This window comes from Schistocerca piceifrons, chromosome 5, assembly GCF_021461385.2.
Source record: "Schistocerca piceifrons isolate TAMUIC-IGC-003096 chromosome 5, iqSchPice1.1, whole genome shotgun sequence".
NCBI lineage: Eukaryota > Metazoa > Arthropoda > Insecta > Orthoptera > Acrididae > Schistocerca > Schistocerca piceifrons.
In genome coordinates this window covers 708,901,878-708,918,004 of record NC_060142.1, presented here as the reverse complement: position 1 = coordinate 708,918,004, position 16,127 = coordinate 708,901,878, and the positions used below count along the sequence as shown (strand labels likewise).

General features: G+C 42.3%; 1 protein-coding gene across 1 annotated transcript in view; it reads left to right on the top strand.

The window, feature by feature from the left end:
• LOC124799214 (laminin subunit alpha-1) overlaps nt 1-16,127 on the top strand; it is a 216,601-nt gene that overhangs the window by 71,366 nt on the left and 129,108 nt on the right. Inside the window, exons 15-17 of the mRNA XM_047262749.1 lie at nt 9,905-10,052; nt 12,298-12,462; nt 15,913-16,073. Coding sequence (XP_047118705.1) covers nt 9,905-10,052; nt 12,298-12,462; nt 15,913-16,073 — 474 coding nt within the window. The remainder of the gene's footprint in view (nt 1-9,904; nt 10,053-12,297; nt 12,463-15,912; nt 16,074-16,127) is intronic.

Here is a 16,127-nt window from a genome sequence, read left to right as displayed (position 1 = left end):
TTTATTGACACATTCCTGGGGTCAGATACATCACACGATCACACTGACAGAACCACAGGCACATAGACACAGGCAACAGAGCATGCACAATGTCAGCACTAGTACAGTGTATATCCACCTTTAGCAGCAATGCAGGCTGCTATTCTCCCATGGAGACGATCGTAGAGATGCTGGATGTAGTCCTGTGGAACGGCTTGCCATGCCATTTCCACCTGCCGCCTCAGTTGGACCAGCGTTTGTGCTGGACGTGCAGACCGCGTGAGACGACGCTTCATCCAGTCCCAAACATGCTCAATGGGGGACAGATCCGGAGATCTTGCTGGCCAGGGTAGTTGACTTACACCTTCTAGAGCACGTTGGGTGGCACGGGATACATGTGGACGTGCATTGTCCTGTTGGAACAGCAAGTTCCCTTGCCGGTCTAGGAATGGTAGAACGATGGGTTCGATGACGCTTTGGATGTACCGTGCACTATTCAGTGTCCCCTCGTCGATCACCAGTGGTGTACGGCCAGTGTAGGAGATCGCTCCCCACACCATGATGCCGGGTGTTGGCCCTGTGTGCCTCGGTCGTATGCAGTCGTGATTGTGGCGCTCACCTGCACGGCACCAAACACGCATACGACCATCATTGGCACCAAGGCAGAAGCGACTCTCATCGCTGAAGACGACACGTCTCCATTCGTCCCTCCATTCACGCCTGTCGCGACACCACTGGAGGCGGGCTGCACGATGTTGGGGCGTGAGCGGAAGACGGCCTAACGGTGTGCGGGACCGTAGCCCAGCTTCGTGGAGACGGTTGCGAATGGTCCTCGCCGATACCCCAGGAGCAACAGTGTCCCTAATTTGCTGGGAAGTGGCGGTGCGGTCCCCTACGGCACTGCGTAGGATCCTACGGTCTTGGCGTGCATCCGTGCGTCGCTGCGGTCTGGTCCCAGGTCGACGGGCACGTGCACCTTCCGCCGACCACTGGCGACAACATCGATGTACTGTGGAGGCCTCACGCCCCACGTGTTGAGCAATTCGGCGGTACGTCCAACCGGCCTCCTGCATGCCCACTATACGCCCTCGCTCAAAGTCCGTCAACTGCACATACGGTTCACGTCCACGCTGTCGCGGCATGCTACCAGTGTTAAAGACTGCGATGGAGCTCCGTATGCCACGGCAAACTGGCTGACACTGACGGCGGCGATGCACAAATGCTGCGCAGCTAGCGCCATTCGACGGCCAACACCGCGGTTCCTGGTGTGTCCGCTGTGCCGTGCGTGTGATCATTGCTTGTACAGCCCTCTCGCAGTGTCCGGAGCAAGTATGGTGGGTCTGACACACCGGTGTCAATGTGTTCTTTTTTCCATTTCCGGGAGTGTATATATATATATATATTTCATTTTCATTTCAGCCTCATGTTACACTTTCCACTTTCTAATACCATGTCACCCTCACAACACCCCCACAACGACCCCATTAAGTTTTATTTACATTCCCTCCGCAAACATGCCTTCGCCCTAGCCAGATTATGCTCCCATATTTTATTTTCTCAGTCTTGTCTGACATTTGGCATTACCCCCAAAGGCCTCACACTTAAAGTTCCCATCTCTGGTTGCAACCCTTCTTTCCATCAGTCGCTATACCAGTTCCAAACTGAACAATCCATTGCCCTCACCCACCTAATCCTTCACCTACACATCAACTCAGCCAATGAACACACCCGTCAACTCCTATCCTTAATAAAAGTCCTCAATCTTTCCTCTCCCGCGTCCACACCCGCTGTTCAAAGCATCCTCCTACAGGCCAACCGCAAATTAGAACAGCATGCCACCCTCAACCTCAAAAAGTTATCCAATCTCCTGGTTTCCCACCTCCGGAAAGGCAACTCACTCACCCTTCACAACCTTTCCAGCAAACCTCAACCACCTCTCATTTCACACAAACCCAATCTCTCCCATCTACTCAATCTCCCACTTCCAGCTCCACTCCCTCCAAAACCTCAAAACCAATCAACGCAATCTGGAACCACAACACCCCAATTCAGTAGTTAACCTTTGCTCCAAACCTCTCTCCCAATTCGAAACCTTTGTCCTATCCAAAGGTCTCACCTACAGCCTCACTCCCAGATTCAACCAAACAGCCCTCGTCAAATATTTACTGTCCTACACTCGGACTCTCTGCTGGAAATATCACTTTGCCACGAAGAAAAATGATCCTAATCCTGCTCCTAATGATCCAGCTCCCCAAGACACTATCCAAATTGAACCCTGCCTGGAACAGTTCCGTCCTCCGTCACAGCGGGACCCACCCCCTCTTCCTCAAAATCACCCTCTCCAAACCTTCCAGGAATTTCTGACTTCCAGCCTTGCTTCTCAATCCTTCTTAAAAAACCTTAATCCTACTCCCAACATCACCACTGCTGAAGCCCAGGCTATCCGTGATCTGAAGGCTGACCGATCCATCGTCATTCTTCCAGCGGACAAGGGTTCCACGACCGTGGTACTTGATCGTCGGGAGTATGTGGCTGAGGGACTGCATCAGCTTTCAGACAACACCACATACAAAGTTTGCCAAGGTAATCCCATTCCTGATGTCCAAGCGGAGCTTCAAGGAATCCACAGAATCTTAGGCCCCCTACAAAACCTTTCACCTGACTCCATCAACCTCCTGACCCCACCGACACCCCGCACCCCTACGTTCTACCTACTTCCTAAAATTCACAAACCCAATCATCCCGGCCGCCCCATTGTAGCTGGTTACCAAGCCCCCACAGAACGTATCTCCGCCTACATTGATCAACACCTTCAACCTATTACATGCAGTCTCCCCATCCTTCATCAAAGACACCAACCACTTTCTCGAACACCTGGAATCCTTACCCAATCTATTACCCCCGGAAACCATCCTTGTAACCATTGGTGCCACTTCCTTATACACAAATATTCCGCACGTCCAGGGTCTCGCTGCGATGGAGCACTTCCTTTCACGCCGATCACCTGCCACCCTACCTAAAACCTCTTTCCTCATTACTTTAGCCAGCTTCATCCTGACCGACAACTTCTTCACTTTTGAAGGCCAGACATACCAACAATTAAAGGGAACAGCCATGGGTACCAGGATGGCCCCCTCGTACGCCAACCTATTCATGGGTCGCTTAGAGGAAGCCTTCTTGGTTACCCAGGCCTGCCAACCCAAAGTTTGGTACAGATTTATTGATGACATCTTCATGATCTGGACTCACAGTGAAGAAGAACTCCAGAATTTCCTCTCCAACCTCAACTCTTTGGTTCCATCAGATTCACCTGGTCCTACTCCAAAGTCCACGCCACTTTCCTTGATGTTGACCTCCATCTGTCCAATGGCCAGCTTCACACGTCCGTCCACATCAAACCCACCAACAAGCAACAGTACCTCCATTATGACAGCTGCCACCCATTCCACATCAAACGGTCCCTTCCCTACAGCCTAGGTCTTCGTGGCAAACGAATCTGTTCCAGTCCGGAATCCCTAAACCATTACACCAACAACCTGAAAACAGCTTTCACATCCCGCAACTACCCTCCCGACCTGGTACAGAATCAAATAACCAGAGCCACTTCCTCGTCCCCTAAAACCCAGAACCTCCCACAGAAGAACCATAAAAGTGCCCTACTTGTGACAGGATACTTTCCGGGACTGGATCAGACTCTGAATGTGGCTCTCCAGCAGGGATACGACTTCCTCAAATCCTGCCCTGAAATGAGATCCATCCTTCATGAAATCCTCCACACTCCACCAAGAGTGTCTTTCCGCCGTCCACCTAACCTTCATAACCTCTTAGTTCATCCCTATGAAATCCCCAAACCACCTTCCTTACCTTCTGGCTCCTACCCTTGTAACCGCCCCCGGTGTAAAACCTGTCCCATGTACCCTCCCACCACCACCTACTCCAGTCCTGTAACCCGGAAGGTGTACATGATCAAAGGCAGAGCCACGTGTGAAAGCACCCACGTGATTTACCAACTGACCTGCCCACACTGTGTAGCTTTCCATGTGGGAATGACCAGCAACAAACTGTCCATTCGCATGAATGGACACAGGCAGACAGTGTTTGTTGGTAATGAGGATCACTCTGTGGCTAAACATGCCTTGGTGCACGGCCAGCACATCTTGGCACAGTGTTACACCGTCCGGGTTATCTGGATACTTCCCACTAGCACTAACCTGTCAGAACTCCAGAGATGGGAACTTGCCCTTCAGTATATCCTCTCTTCTCGTTATCCACCAGGCCTCAACCTCCGCTAATTTCAAGTTGCCGCCGCTCATACCTCACCTGTCTTTCAACAACATCTTTGCCTCTGTGCTTCCGCCTCGACTGACATCTCTGCCCAAACTCTTCGCCTTTACAAATGTTTGCTTGTGTCTGTGTATGTGCGGATGGATATGTGTGTGTGTGCGAGTGTATACCTGTCCTTTTTTCCCCCTAAGGTAAGTCTTTCCGCTCCCGGGATTGGAATGACTCCGTACCCTCTCCCTTAAAACCCACATCCTTTCGTCTTTCCCTCTCCTTCCCTCTTTCCTGACGAAGCAACCATTGGTTGCGAAAGCTAGAATTTTGTGTGTATGTATGTGTTTCTATCAACCTGCCAGCACTTTCATATGGTAAGTCACATCATCTTTGTTTTTAAATATATTTTTCCCGCGTGGAATGTTTCCCTCTATTATATATATGTAAACAGTATTCTGAGATGGTGTACATCAGCTGTGCAGTATTTCTTTTTTCCCTTCTTGGTGCATTGGAAGACGTATAATGACCTTCATATAGATGCTGCATTAAATGACATGAAATACTTTTTGCTGTTACTGCCTCTACAGTTAAGACACGAAAGTTTCCAGCTTTGTTAGACTGGGTGGGGACATTCAATTTCTTATCTCAGAGGCATGTTCACAAATTTTTTTTCTTGTCATAAAGTAAAGCTATCATAAATCTAAAGGTCAGCTTGGACATTACTGTGGTCTACTATGCGTAAATCATTTGGATCTGGTACCTCTTCATTTAAACATGAAGATTGAACCATACAGGAACTGTGTATTTTTCATACAAATAGAGTCCTGGCAAAGGTAATAGATATGTTAAGAGCCCAAAAATAATTCTTGGTCTGTACAGTATTAAAAGAGGAAGAAATAATGGAAATGGCAATTTGCTTTTTCCTTGAGGAGATCATACAAAGGGTACTAGGAAGGTTTTGCAATGCAGTGCAACAATATATCACAAGATGCTGATTGTTGATGTGTTCTGAGAATACTTCATATCTGCATTGTAGCCACTGTTCCAAGTCTGTGGGTGTAGTCATTCACTAGCAGGGTTAGTTATGAAACTTTTCTTGTCACCATAGATGCTACATCCCTTTACACAAACATCCCACATACCCATGGTCTCTCTGCCCTTGAACACTACCTCTCCCAATGCCCACCCGAAGATCTTCCAAAAACCTCGTTCCTTATCACACTTACCAACTTCATCCTCACCTATAATTACTTCACTTTTGAAGGCCAGAGCTACAAACAAATCATGGGAACGGCCATGGGAACCAGGATGGCTCTGTCCTATGCCAACCTCTTCATGGGCCGCATGGAGGAGGCTTTCCTAAAGACCCAACAGCTGCTTCCTCTGGCCTGGTATAGGTTTATAGATGACATCTTTGTGGTCTGGACTCATGGTGAAGGAACACTCCTTAATTTCCTCAATAACCTCAACTCATTTTCGAATCTGAATTTCACCTTGTCCTTCTCCAAAACCCAAGTCACCTTCCTGGATGTTGACCTTCATCTTGTCGAAGCTCACATCCACACCTCTGTCCACATCAGACCCACAAACAAACAACAGTACCTTCACTTTGACAGCTGCCATCCATTCCACATCAAACGCTCCCTTCCCTACAGCCTATGTATTCATGGCAAACGTATCTGCTCCAGTGATGAATCCCTCAACAATTACACTAATAACCTGACCAGTGCTTCCCTCTCCCACAACTATCCTGCAGACCTTGTCCACAAACAGATCTCCCGAGCAATAGATTCCTCCCCGTCCAACAACAATCTTCCTATCCCCAGACCACACAGAAGCATCCCCCATGGCATCCAGTATTATCCTGGCCTCAAATACATCAACAAATTACTCCACCAGGGATATGACTTTCTCAAGTCAAGCCCTGAAATGAGATCATCCCTTGACAATATTCTCCCCACACCACCCAGAGTTGCCTTTCGTCGCCCCCCTACCCTCCGTACATCCTTGTCAAACCCTACAATATTCCCAGACCACCTTCTCTACCCAGCGGTTCCTACCCCTGTAACCGACCCCGCTGCAAAACCTGCCCCATGCATCCCCCCACAACCACCTACTCCAGCCACGCTGCTGGTAAAACATACACAATTCAAGACAGGGCCACATGTGAAACAATACATGTCATTTATCAGCTGACATGCCTGCACTGCACAGTGTTTTACATCGGTATGACGACAACTAAACTGGCTGAGCGCATTAACGGGCACAGACGAACTGTCCGCTTAGGAGATGTCCAGTACCCAGTAGCAGAAAATGCCCTCCAGCATAATTCTAGAGACCTAGGAACCTGATACACCGTACGTGCCATTTGGCTTCTCCCACCCAACACCAGTCCCTCGGAACTGCGGGGGTGGGAACTTGCACTCCAACACATCCTTTCATCCCGCCATCCCCCTGGACTGAACCTATGTTAACCAACCTCACTCCCATTTACTCTTCAGGCTTCTCCTTTTTCCCTCTCCTCTTTAGCCATTAACTCATCTTTTCTTCCTACATAGTTGTGTTTATCTTTATACTATATACCTCTTTACTTCTGTATGCATCCTCTTTGGTTTGAAGCTGGCACAGTACTTACAGTAGAATGTCTTTGGCTTCCCTCTGACGACCATGCCTCCATCCTTACTACCCTCCCTGTTTACCTTTCCCTGTTACTTCATAACCTGGGTTGCGAGTAACTGAATCCACTTTCCCTTCTTCCCTTTTTTCCCCTCTCTCCTCCCTGATGAAGGAACAAAGTTTCGAAAGCTAGGAATGTAAATTTTCTGTTCTGTTTTGTGTATCTATCGTCTGTACTGAGCTGAGGTAAGTACTGGCCAGCCCATCTATCTCTTTGTTGGAAAGTATTCAGAAAATGATATCAGCATTCCAAACGTACCAATTTTTTGTGGCCAGCGCACTTCCTCGTAACTGATATGCACAGGTTCGACTTTGAGGTATAATGCATGCAGTAACTACCACGTTTTTTTAATTATTTTATCTTTCATATTTCGACATTTTGCATGTATATTTGCATGCATATTTTAAGGTTTTCATGATGCATACAGTCTGGTCTCTAGTCATAACTGAGTGGTACACTGAGCAGTGCCCACCCAAAGTCATCCAATCTTTGAACCTCTGAGCGAAGTCAAGAATGGACCCTTGGTTCCTCCATCACGACAACGCTGCAGCTCACTGCATCAAAGCATGCACTGAGTATTTGTGGAATACAGGACTGAAACTTCTTGAGTACCCTCCTTACAGTCCAGACTTTGTTCCTTGTGACTTTTCACTGTTCCTGCGTGTGAAGATGAAGCTGAAAGGAGTGCAACTTTCGAGTGATGAGGACCTCCTGAGGGCTTGGGTCAACGAGTGTGCCATATTTCGTACAGAAACTTGGGAGAACTGGTTTAGGGATTGGTTTAGAGAATGGAAAGGTGTATTCATGTGTGGTGGTAAAATATGCAAAGCTTTTCACGTTTATGTATGGTACTAAATTTGGAGTTGTGAATATGCAGAAACAGATGTGATCAAGAGTTACATAAGTAAATTGTGAAGGTTTTGTTGAGTCTAACAATAAAATATTGTGATTGGAAATCATACGAATACCCAAAAGTTTTATTCTTATATTAATTATGTCTTTTAATTACTCATTTTTCCTCAGGTTTGTTTGGAAGTTTCATGCTTCTCATGTGTCATTTAAATTTGGTTCAAGGAATCATTTCTTTTTTTCTGTTACTTACTGTCTCTTTCACCACTGGTGTGTGTGTGTGTGTGTGTGTGTGTGTGTGTGTGTGTGTGTGTGTGTGTGTGTAAAGTGCCAAGTTACACTGCAGTTTGAAATATGTGATTAAATTGTGGGTTACACTTAATTGGCTGAGTAAGTCAGTTGAATTGTCATGGGAAAGCAATGGCATACCACCTCCCATAGGACCATGCCTAGTAAGGATTGCAGTTTCCAACCAGCTTTCAGGTTGAGGCAGTGACAGATACAGAAACACCTCAAGGAGGGGGCACTAAAGGTATCTTGAGCTACCTTTACTTTTACCTTAATAAGAAAAAAACTAGCTTCGTATTCGGCAAAACTAGTCCACATTTATAACACTATGTATTGAAGATTCTCTGTACAAGGAAACAGTAGAATATTCAAAGCTTTTCTCGAACAAATGCCAGACAGAACAATGTATCGAGATTACTAGAATGGCCATGACTTTCCTCGTAGGAATGTGTTAGCTATCTATGTGCCAGACAGAAACATATACCAGACAGAAACACATACCAGACAGAAACACATAAAATACGATGACGTGGATGTGCTTGCTACATAGGAAAGTACAACTACTCAATAACTCGATTTAGTTGAGTTGACTGACGAAAGAAATGAACGAATAACATGCGGGCCGACTGGCAGGGGCGGCGCAAGTGGCAATGTGGGCGGCCCTGCAAGGGTGGGCATGCGCACCCCATATGTATCTGCCACTCGGACAACTTATCTTTTACCATCAATATCAGGAAAAGATGACTTGTCGAGTTGCAGATAAGCACAACTAAATCAACCCTTCTTCAGAAAAAGGAGCGCGCGCGCGCACACACACACACACACACACACACACACACACACACAGATATTTTCACAAGCAATCATACCTCATGCACAAATGACTGCCATCTCTGGCAACTTGGATAGGAATGCATCTGCCACGTGAATGAAAGCACCAATCTGGAGGGGGCAAGGAAGGGGAACGGATATCAGGGTACAGGTAAAGGGGGGGCGTGAAAAGACTGCCATCAGGTGCACTATCGGGAGGCTTGGGGTAAGTAGGTTGGAATGGGGGGGGGGGGGGGGAGTGGAATAGGAGATGAGCAGGGAAGTGGAAAGATGGGTTGGTGTGTTGACAGAGGGCAGCAAACATTGAGAGACCTCCCGGTACCACAGCCTCTTGACACTGCTCCTGGTAGCAGTCTTGTAATGCCTCCATCTAGTGCCTGCACTCTCTGCAAGTCAGCACTCTTCTCTCCCTCTCCCCACAGTCTGGTGCCCCTCCCCCTTCCCCTTCCCCTTCCCTGACCCCTCTAGTTTGCTGCTTGCATTCACATGACACTTGCATTCTGGTCTGAACTGCTGGAGATGGCATTCATATGTGCGTGAAGTGTGCTTGCCTGTGAGAATGAACGTGTGTGCACCCACACTCGAATGCGCATGTGTGTGTGTGTGTGTGTGTGTGTGTGTGTGTGTGTGTGTGTTTCCTTTTCTGAAGAACGCTTTGGCCAACATCTAAATGTGCGACAATCTTATCGTTGTGCCTGTCTGCAACTCGGCATGTCATTTTTACAGTGAGTAGCAATCTATCCTTCTGCTTATATTGTTGATACTCCACTTCGAGTTTCCACTGTTTGACTTTAATATCTTTGAGACAGCTGTTCACCGAGTAAGGATGCAGTATCAGGATTTTCTAAGCTCAAATTAAAGAAAGTGCTGTTCTTAAGCGTTAACAGACTGATCGTGATTATGCATGTACGTATCTACTTGTAGAGTAATTAAGCTGTAGCATTAGTAAGAGTCTCGTGCCCTATATTTTGATAATACTATATGGCTTATTTATTTGTTTTCAAGAGGGTGTGAAAAACTATTGAAGAATATCAAGAATTTAATACAGTCTGCACCAAGTACACAAAAACTCAAGCAGAAGTTGAACAGTTTTCACGAGAAGTTAAATGACTTAAATGCCATCCTTCAAAATATGACACATACTTTGAATAAGGTACTGGTATAATGCAGCATATGAATTGAACCTACTTTTAACTAATTCGTGACATTTTAATTCACATGTTTTTGTTGTTTTCAGGAATTTAATTTTTACTAATAACAGAATTGTTACTATCTCATCAGATTTACACAGAAGATAACATGTAAGCTTTCTTTAAATTGATCCCAGTGATTTATGCTTTTTTATTTATAATGCTGTATAAGCAATGTAGATTAATACAACAGTCTTTAAATGTTGCTAGTACATCATTCTACACATATTTCCTTCTGACATACATATTTTATGCTAATGTCAGTATATATTACATTTCTGGACGTCTGTGCATTTTAATATGTTTTTAAAATGGCTGTATGTAGTTAGTACAGTTACTGACTTCAGTCTAAAGTGTTATAAATGAAATTGTAGAGCAGTCTCATGTAACATTCCTTTATTGACATGTGTTACTCAACCAGTGTGAGCGTCTTCAGATATTAAGTGAGAACAGACTTTGCCTGCAGGAGAAATAACAATTGTTGAAATTAAATTTTTCATTACAGCCACAAGTAACACTCAGTTTGTTTTATTGACTGGTTTTGCTCAGTTTAACAGGAGCATCACCAGAAACCCTGTACTTTAAAGTACAGTAATTGGCTAATTACATTGCCATTGTCAGAGATTGTCCTTGACATTGCAAAGTAATCAGACAACTACTGTACTTCAAACTGTATATTCCAGAATATTTGATGGTGCTCTTCTTAAACTGAGCAAAACCCGCCAATAAAACATACTGAGTGCAACTTGTGGCTGTCCTGAAAAAGCTTAATTCAGAAATTAATAGTGACTTGTAGCTGCTCTGCAATTTTAATTTCTAACTATCACTATTCCCCCTTTATGTGACACGTGTGCTTGCTAAAGTTATAACTGTGTATTAATACAGGGTGAACCAGAAAAGACTTCAATGACTTTGGGACCATAAAGAAATTTATTGAGATAACTTACAGAATATATGTCTTTTGAAGCAAACACCCTCAAGTTTTGCATAAGAATTTCAAGTGTCATTTTGGTTTGGTGTGACCACCATTTGTGATGCTGCAAACATCCCATCAATAATCAATTTTTCCCCACACTCATTCCAGTAAATTGGGCATAACTTGTGCAGTGGCAGCGTAGATTCAATTTTTCAGGTTGGAAAATTGTTTGATAGGGGAAGAACATGCACATGTTCCTCCCTTATACAAAGTCTTTAACGAAATCCTGGAGGAAGTAGCCCAGTGGTGTCAAGTTCGGGGAGTGAGATGGCCTTGCAATTGATGCTTCACTGTCAGACCATTGATCTGGGAAGCGATTATCAAGGAAACCCAAACTCTCATGGGGAAATGAGGGGGTGCACCATCTTACTGGTTGTGAACCATCCCGTCTTGGTCATCATCGATCAGTGGAGTTAAAAAGTTTTCAAGCATACCCAGATATACTGCACCAGTGAAAGTGAAAGTAGCCATTTTATCTGTGCACTACGCTGGTGCTCCCAGTAGTCACGTCTACTGATTCTGTAGGTTATCTCAATAAATTTCTATATCATTCCAAAGCGGTAAAGTTCATTTTGACTCCCTCTGTGTTTCTGTTTGTGATTTGTTTCTATTATTTAAATTTATTTAATTCTGTCATTCATTTAAACAAATAAATAGCTCACACACACAGAGTGAGCAGCTGCCTTAACCACTTTTGCAGTCCATGCACAGTCCATGGCCAGACCCAACTTTCCAAATGTTGTCATCCCTGCAGAAAAGCCTGTGCTTGTACATGCACACATGACAGAATGAACATTGCAACATTCTTCTTAACAACACATGCAGTGCAATATCGAAATGAAATAAGTTTTGAGAAGTTGAATGATGAGGCACATTTGGGTGGAACAATTCACGATTAGGAAATATACAAGGCATTATTTAATACTCCAAATGAGGATAGAAGGAGGCAACCCCACATATAGAGAGCAAGAAAACATGAAGAGCCTTTAAAAAATCGCAATGAAAATTTTGAGAGATGAATGACAGAAATCATAGTTTTGTTAACAGGATAAATTACATTTGCTGAGTTCAAAAAATTAGTTTTGGCTTAATCTCAGGCCTTTAACCTTTTATGGAATGTAAATTAGGGTTTGAACTTCTGCATTTAGTATTATTTCACTCAGTTTATCAACATTGTGTGTAATGCCTGAAAACAAGAACAGCTGCTGCAAGATTATTGTTATATGTTGCAGGTTGAAAACATTAATCACCAAAATAACAGGAAACTAAAGGAAACTGATAATGATCTGCAGGAAATACTCAAAAGGGGATCTGATATTAATATTTTATCAGATACAAATAAATTTATCATAAGTAATGCAAGTTTATTCTTGGATGAGGCTTCCAGAAGAGCATCGGTGTGTATATATAATATAACTAATCATTTAAACCTTTTTTTTAGGTGTCTCGTGAGAGATGTTATCACATAGATCAATCATTTTTTAACTAAGGTTTCATTGCCTACATCATGTTCTTTATTCTTCTTCATTTTCTCGTTATTGACATCATCATTATTATTATTATTATTATTATTATTAGCAATGTATATAAAAGGGTGACAAACAGTACAGTCACACTTCATGTAAAGAAAAGAAGCACTATGAACTACTACCACAAAAAATAAAAACCCAGATTATAATAACCTTAAAATTAACAATGAATCCATACATTGTGTGAAAACCACAGAATTTGTTGGAATGCATGTTGACTGCCAAAGAGGGAAGAGGATGTAGAAAATACTTAGTAAGAGAATCTCTACATCATGTTACACTCTCTGAATTCTTACATCAGTCAATGTGATATTACATTTATCAGATCAGTATATTTTGCTTATAATTATACTGTCATTAGTTACGGAATAGATTTTTGGGGAATGAATAGGAAAAATATCTAACAAGCTGTATTCAGACTGCAGAAAAGAGCAGTTCATATAATAACCAAGAGTGGCAGCAAGTCCCACTGCCTTGAACTTTTTGAAATGCTGTATTTCTTAACTGTCCCTTTGGAATATGTTTTTTTCAGAATGTTATGTATGTAAAAAATATATACTACTATATGAAAAATTGTTTAATACTTGACTATGAAACAAGAAATAGCTACAATTTGCATCTGGAAAGAAAAAATAAAGCTAAAATTCAGCAGAGTTTATTATACAATGCCATCAAATTATTATTATTATTATTATTATTATTATTATCATCATCGCCACTTTTTTTGTCTCTTTCTTTTCTCTTCCCAAAAAACCTCTCATATATTCACTGTGTTTCTTCTTCCTCTCTTCTGTCTACTTCTTTCCTGGTTTCTTCTCTTATGGTGTTTCCTCGAATTTCTGTTTCTGATTTTTACTATGTATTTTTCTTTGTTTGTTATTTCTTTTGTGGAGATATTTAGTTTCTTGAGGTCTTCCATGGTTTCCTTTTCCCAGTTAAGTTTTCATCGTATTACTCATCACTATGTTAAAAATCTTCTTGATCAGCCTATTTTCGTTCATCCTATAATTGTGCCCAAAGAATTTAGCCCTTCTTTCTCTGATGTCGTTTGTAATTGTCTCTGTCTGTTTGTACAGCTCTTTTGTCGGTGATTTTATCCAGATCCCCTGTCTCTGAACTGGCCCATAGATCTTTCTCAGAATTTTCCTCTTGATTTTCCAGTTCCTTGAATTTCGTTCCTCCCCAGATTACTGTTGTTTCTGAGGCATACAAGGCTTCGGGTAAGACTACTGGTTTGTAATGTCTTAATTTGGCATTAACAGAAATACTTCTTTTGTTGTAATGGTTCCATGTAAGTCTGTAAGCTTTTTGTATTTTTGCAACTCTTTCTTCATTGGCTGTTGAAATTAGTCCTATTTTCTGTATAATCTCTACCAGGTATTTGAAACTTTCTACGTGTGCTATCTTTCCATACTTTGTTACCAACGGGTTTCTGTCTGTGGATTTTGTGTCCATGTACTGGGTTTTTTCATATGAAATTTGTAGTTCTGGCTGCGATTTCATGTGGTCTCTCTAGGGCTTCTTTACTGTTATTTGTTACAATGGCTATATCATCGGCAAAGGCCAGACATTTTATATTGATGGTTCTATTTTTGTCTCTCCACATCATGCCATCAAATTATACAATGAATTACCACAACATATAAAAGGTATAGATGCAATCTGCTCTTTTGAAACATAACTAAAAGATTATTTAAAAAAAAAATGTGGTAATGATGTACCTGAATTAAGAGAAGTTACTGTATTTAAGAATTTCTGTATTATAGTGTGAGGGAACAAAATGGTAAGTGGCAAAACAGTAGTTTGGAGATACAGTGGAGTAAAGGTTGCAATTGATTCACAAATATGGATAATTTTATTCTAACATCCATTTTGTTCTAGATGGCTTTTAACATCTATATTATTGTACACAGGCACAAAACAGCAACAAACAGGATATAACACATGAAATATACAAGAATAAACACATTACTGTAGTGGAGGTACCATTATGTTATCTAAATCTCAAATCTCATACTCTAATAACAAAAGACAGTGATAGATAATCATATGAAAACATTTATGGAGAATTGCCAAAAGACTTAAGTTCATTGCTTGAAGGTACTTAATCATTCATCACTCTCGTGTCTGTTGTCCAAATGTGTTGGTTTTAGTGACAAGAAAAATTCATGGTGAACAAGAGGAATGTAGTTAAAGAGGGACAGATTGTCAACAACTTTCTTTTTGTCAGTGAGTCTTTGCCCTTCTTTTTTTAATCAAAGAATAAGAACTAAAGATTGCCTCCCATATTTCATAGAACTTAAGTTGCACCAGATGTCAGGACCAAATGTCTCGCTGATGAATAAAGATGATAGGTATTCAGAAGTAACCTTCCAACCACATACATTCCGTAGGTTGACTGCCAGTCTATCAATAGTCTTCAGTAAGAAGAAAAATGCCTCTTTCAAGTATCTTATTTGCAAGAAATGCTCCTTACTTTCTGCAAACGTTTAACGGGACAGTGGCAGCTAGGTCATACATCCTTTTTATCCAGAATGAGGTGCATGTTCTTTGCCTGTATTAAGATTCTTTTCAGTTTAAACTTCCGTTGTGAGGTGAATCTCAACCTTTCCCAATCAGACTTCCTCATATATTCTCCTGCCCCCTCATGACAGCCATCCGAGACTGTGGCAGACTGATAGATATTGAGGTCAGTTCGATCTCATTTGCAGATTATCTGAATAGCAACAGTTTATTACTACATATTATTATTATTATTATTATTATTATTATTATTATCATCAATATTTATACCCTTCTGTCTGCTTGTGTCTGTATATGTGTGGATGGATATATATATATATATGTGTGTGTGTGTGTGTGTGTGTGTGCGCGCGCGCTAGTGTATACCTGTCCTTTTTTCCCCCTAAGGTAAGTCTTTCCGCTCCCGGGATTGGAATGACTCCTTACCCTCTCCCTTAAAACCCACATCCTTTCATCTTTCCCTCTCCTTCCCTCTTTCCTGATGAAGCAACCGTGGGTTGCGAAAGCTTGTATTTTGTGTATGTTTTTGTGTTTGTGTGTCTATCAACATACCAACGCTTTCGTTTGGTAAGTTACATCATCTTTGTTTTTAGATATATTTTTCCCACGTGGAATGTTTCCCTCTATTATATTCTATTCATTTAAATAGTTATTTGTGTTATGGAGGGTAAGAATCTCTCGCTACATTTTTGTGTTTTGATAATTGAATTTGTGTAACAACATTGGAAAACTTTACCAAATCAATCTGCTTAGAACTATTGAACTGGGGACTTAAAAAGAATTTTGCTTTTATAGATTCTTCGAAATACGCAAAGGGAATTGTCAAATCTAACAGAGCGGCTTCAAGAAACGGAAAACAAACTTAGCAGGCTAAATCCAGCATACAGAGATAAATACGTCATCCCAGCTCAAGAGCATGCCCACAAATTGTATGAAAGAGTGAAAAACATGAGACGGTGAGTGTATCATTACCTTTATTTTGCAAGTGTGTTAAGACTTAAGCTTTAATG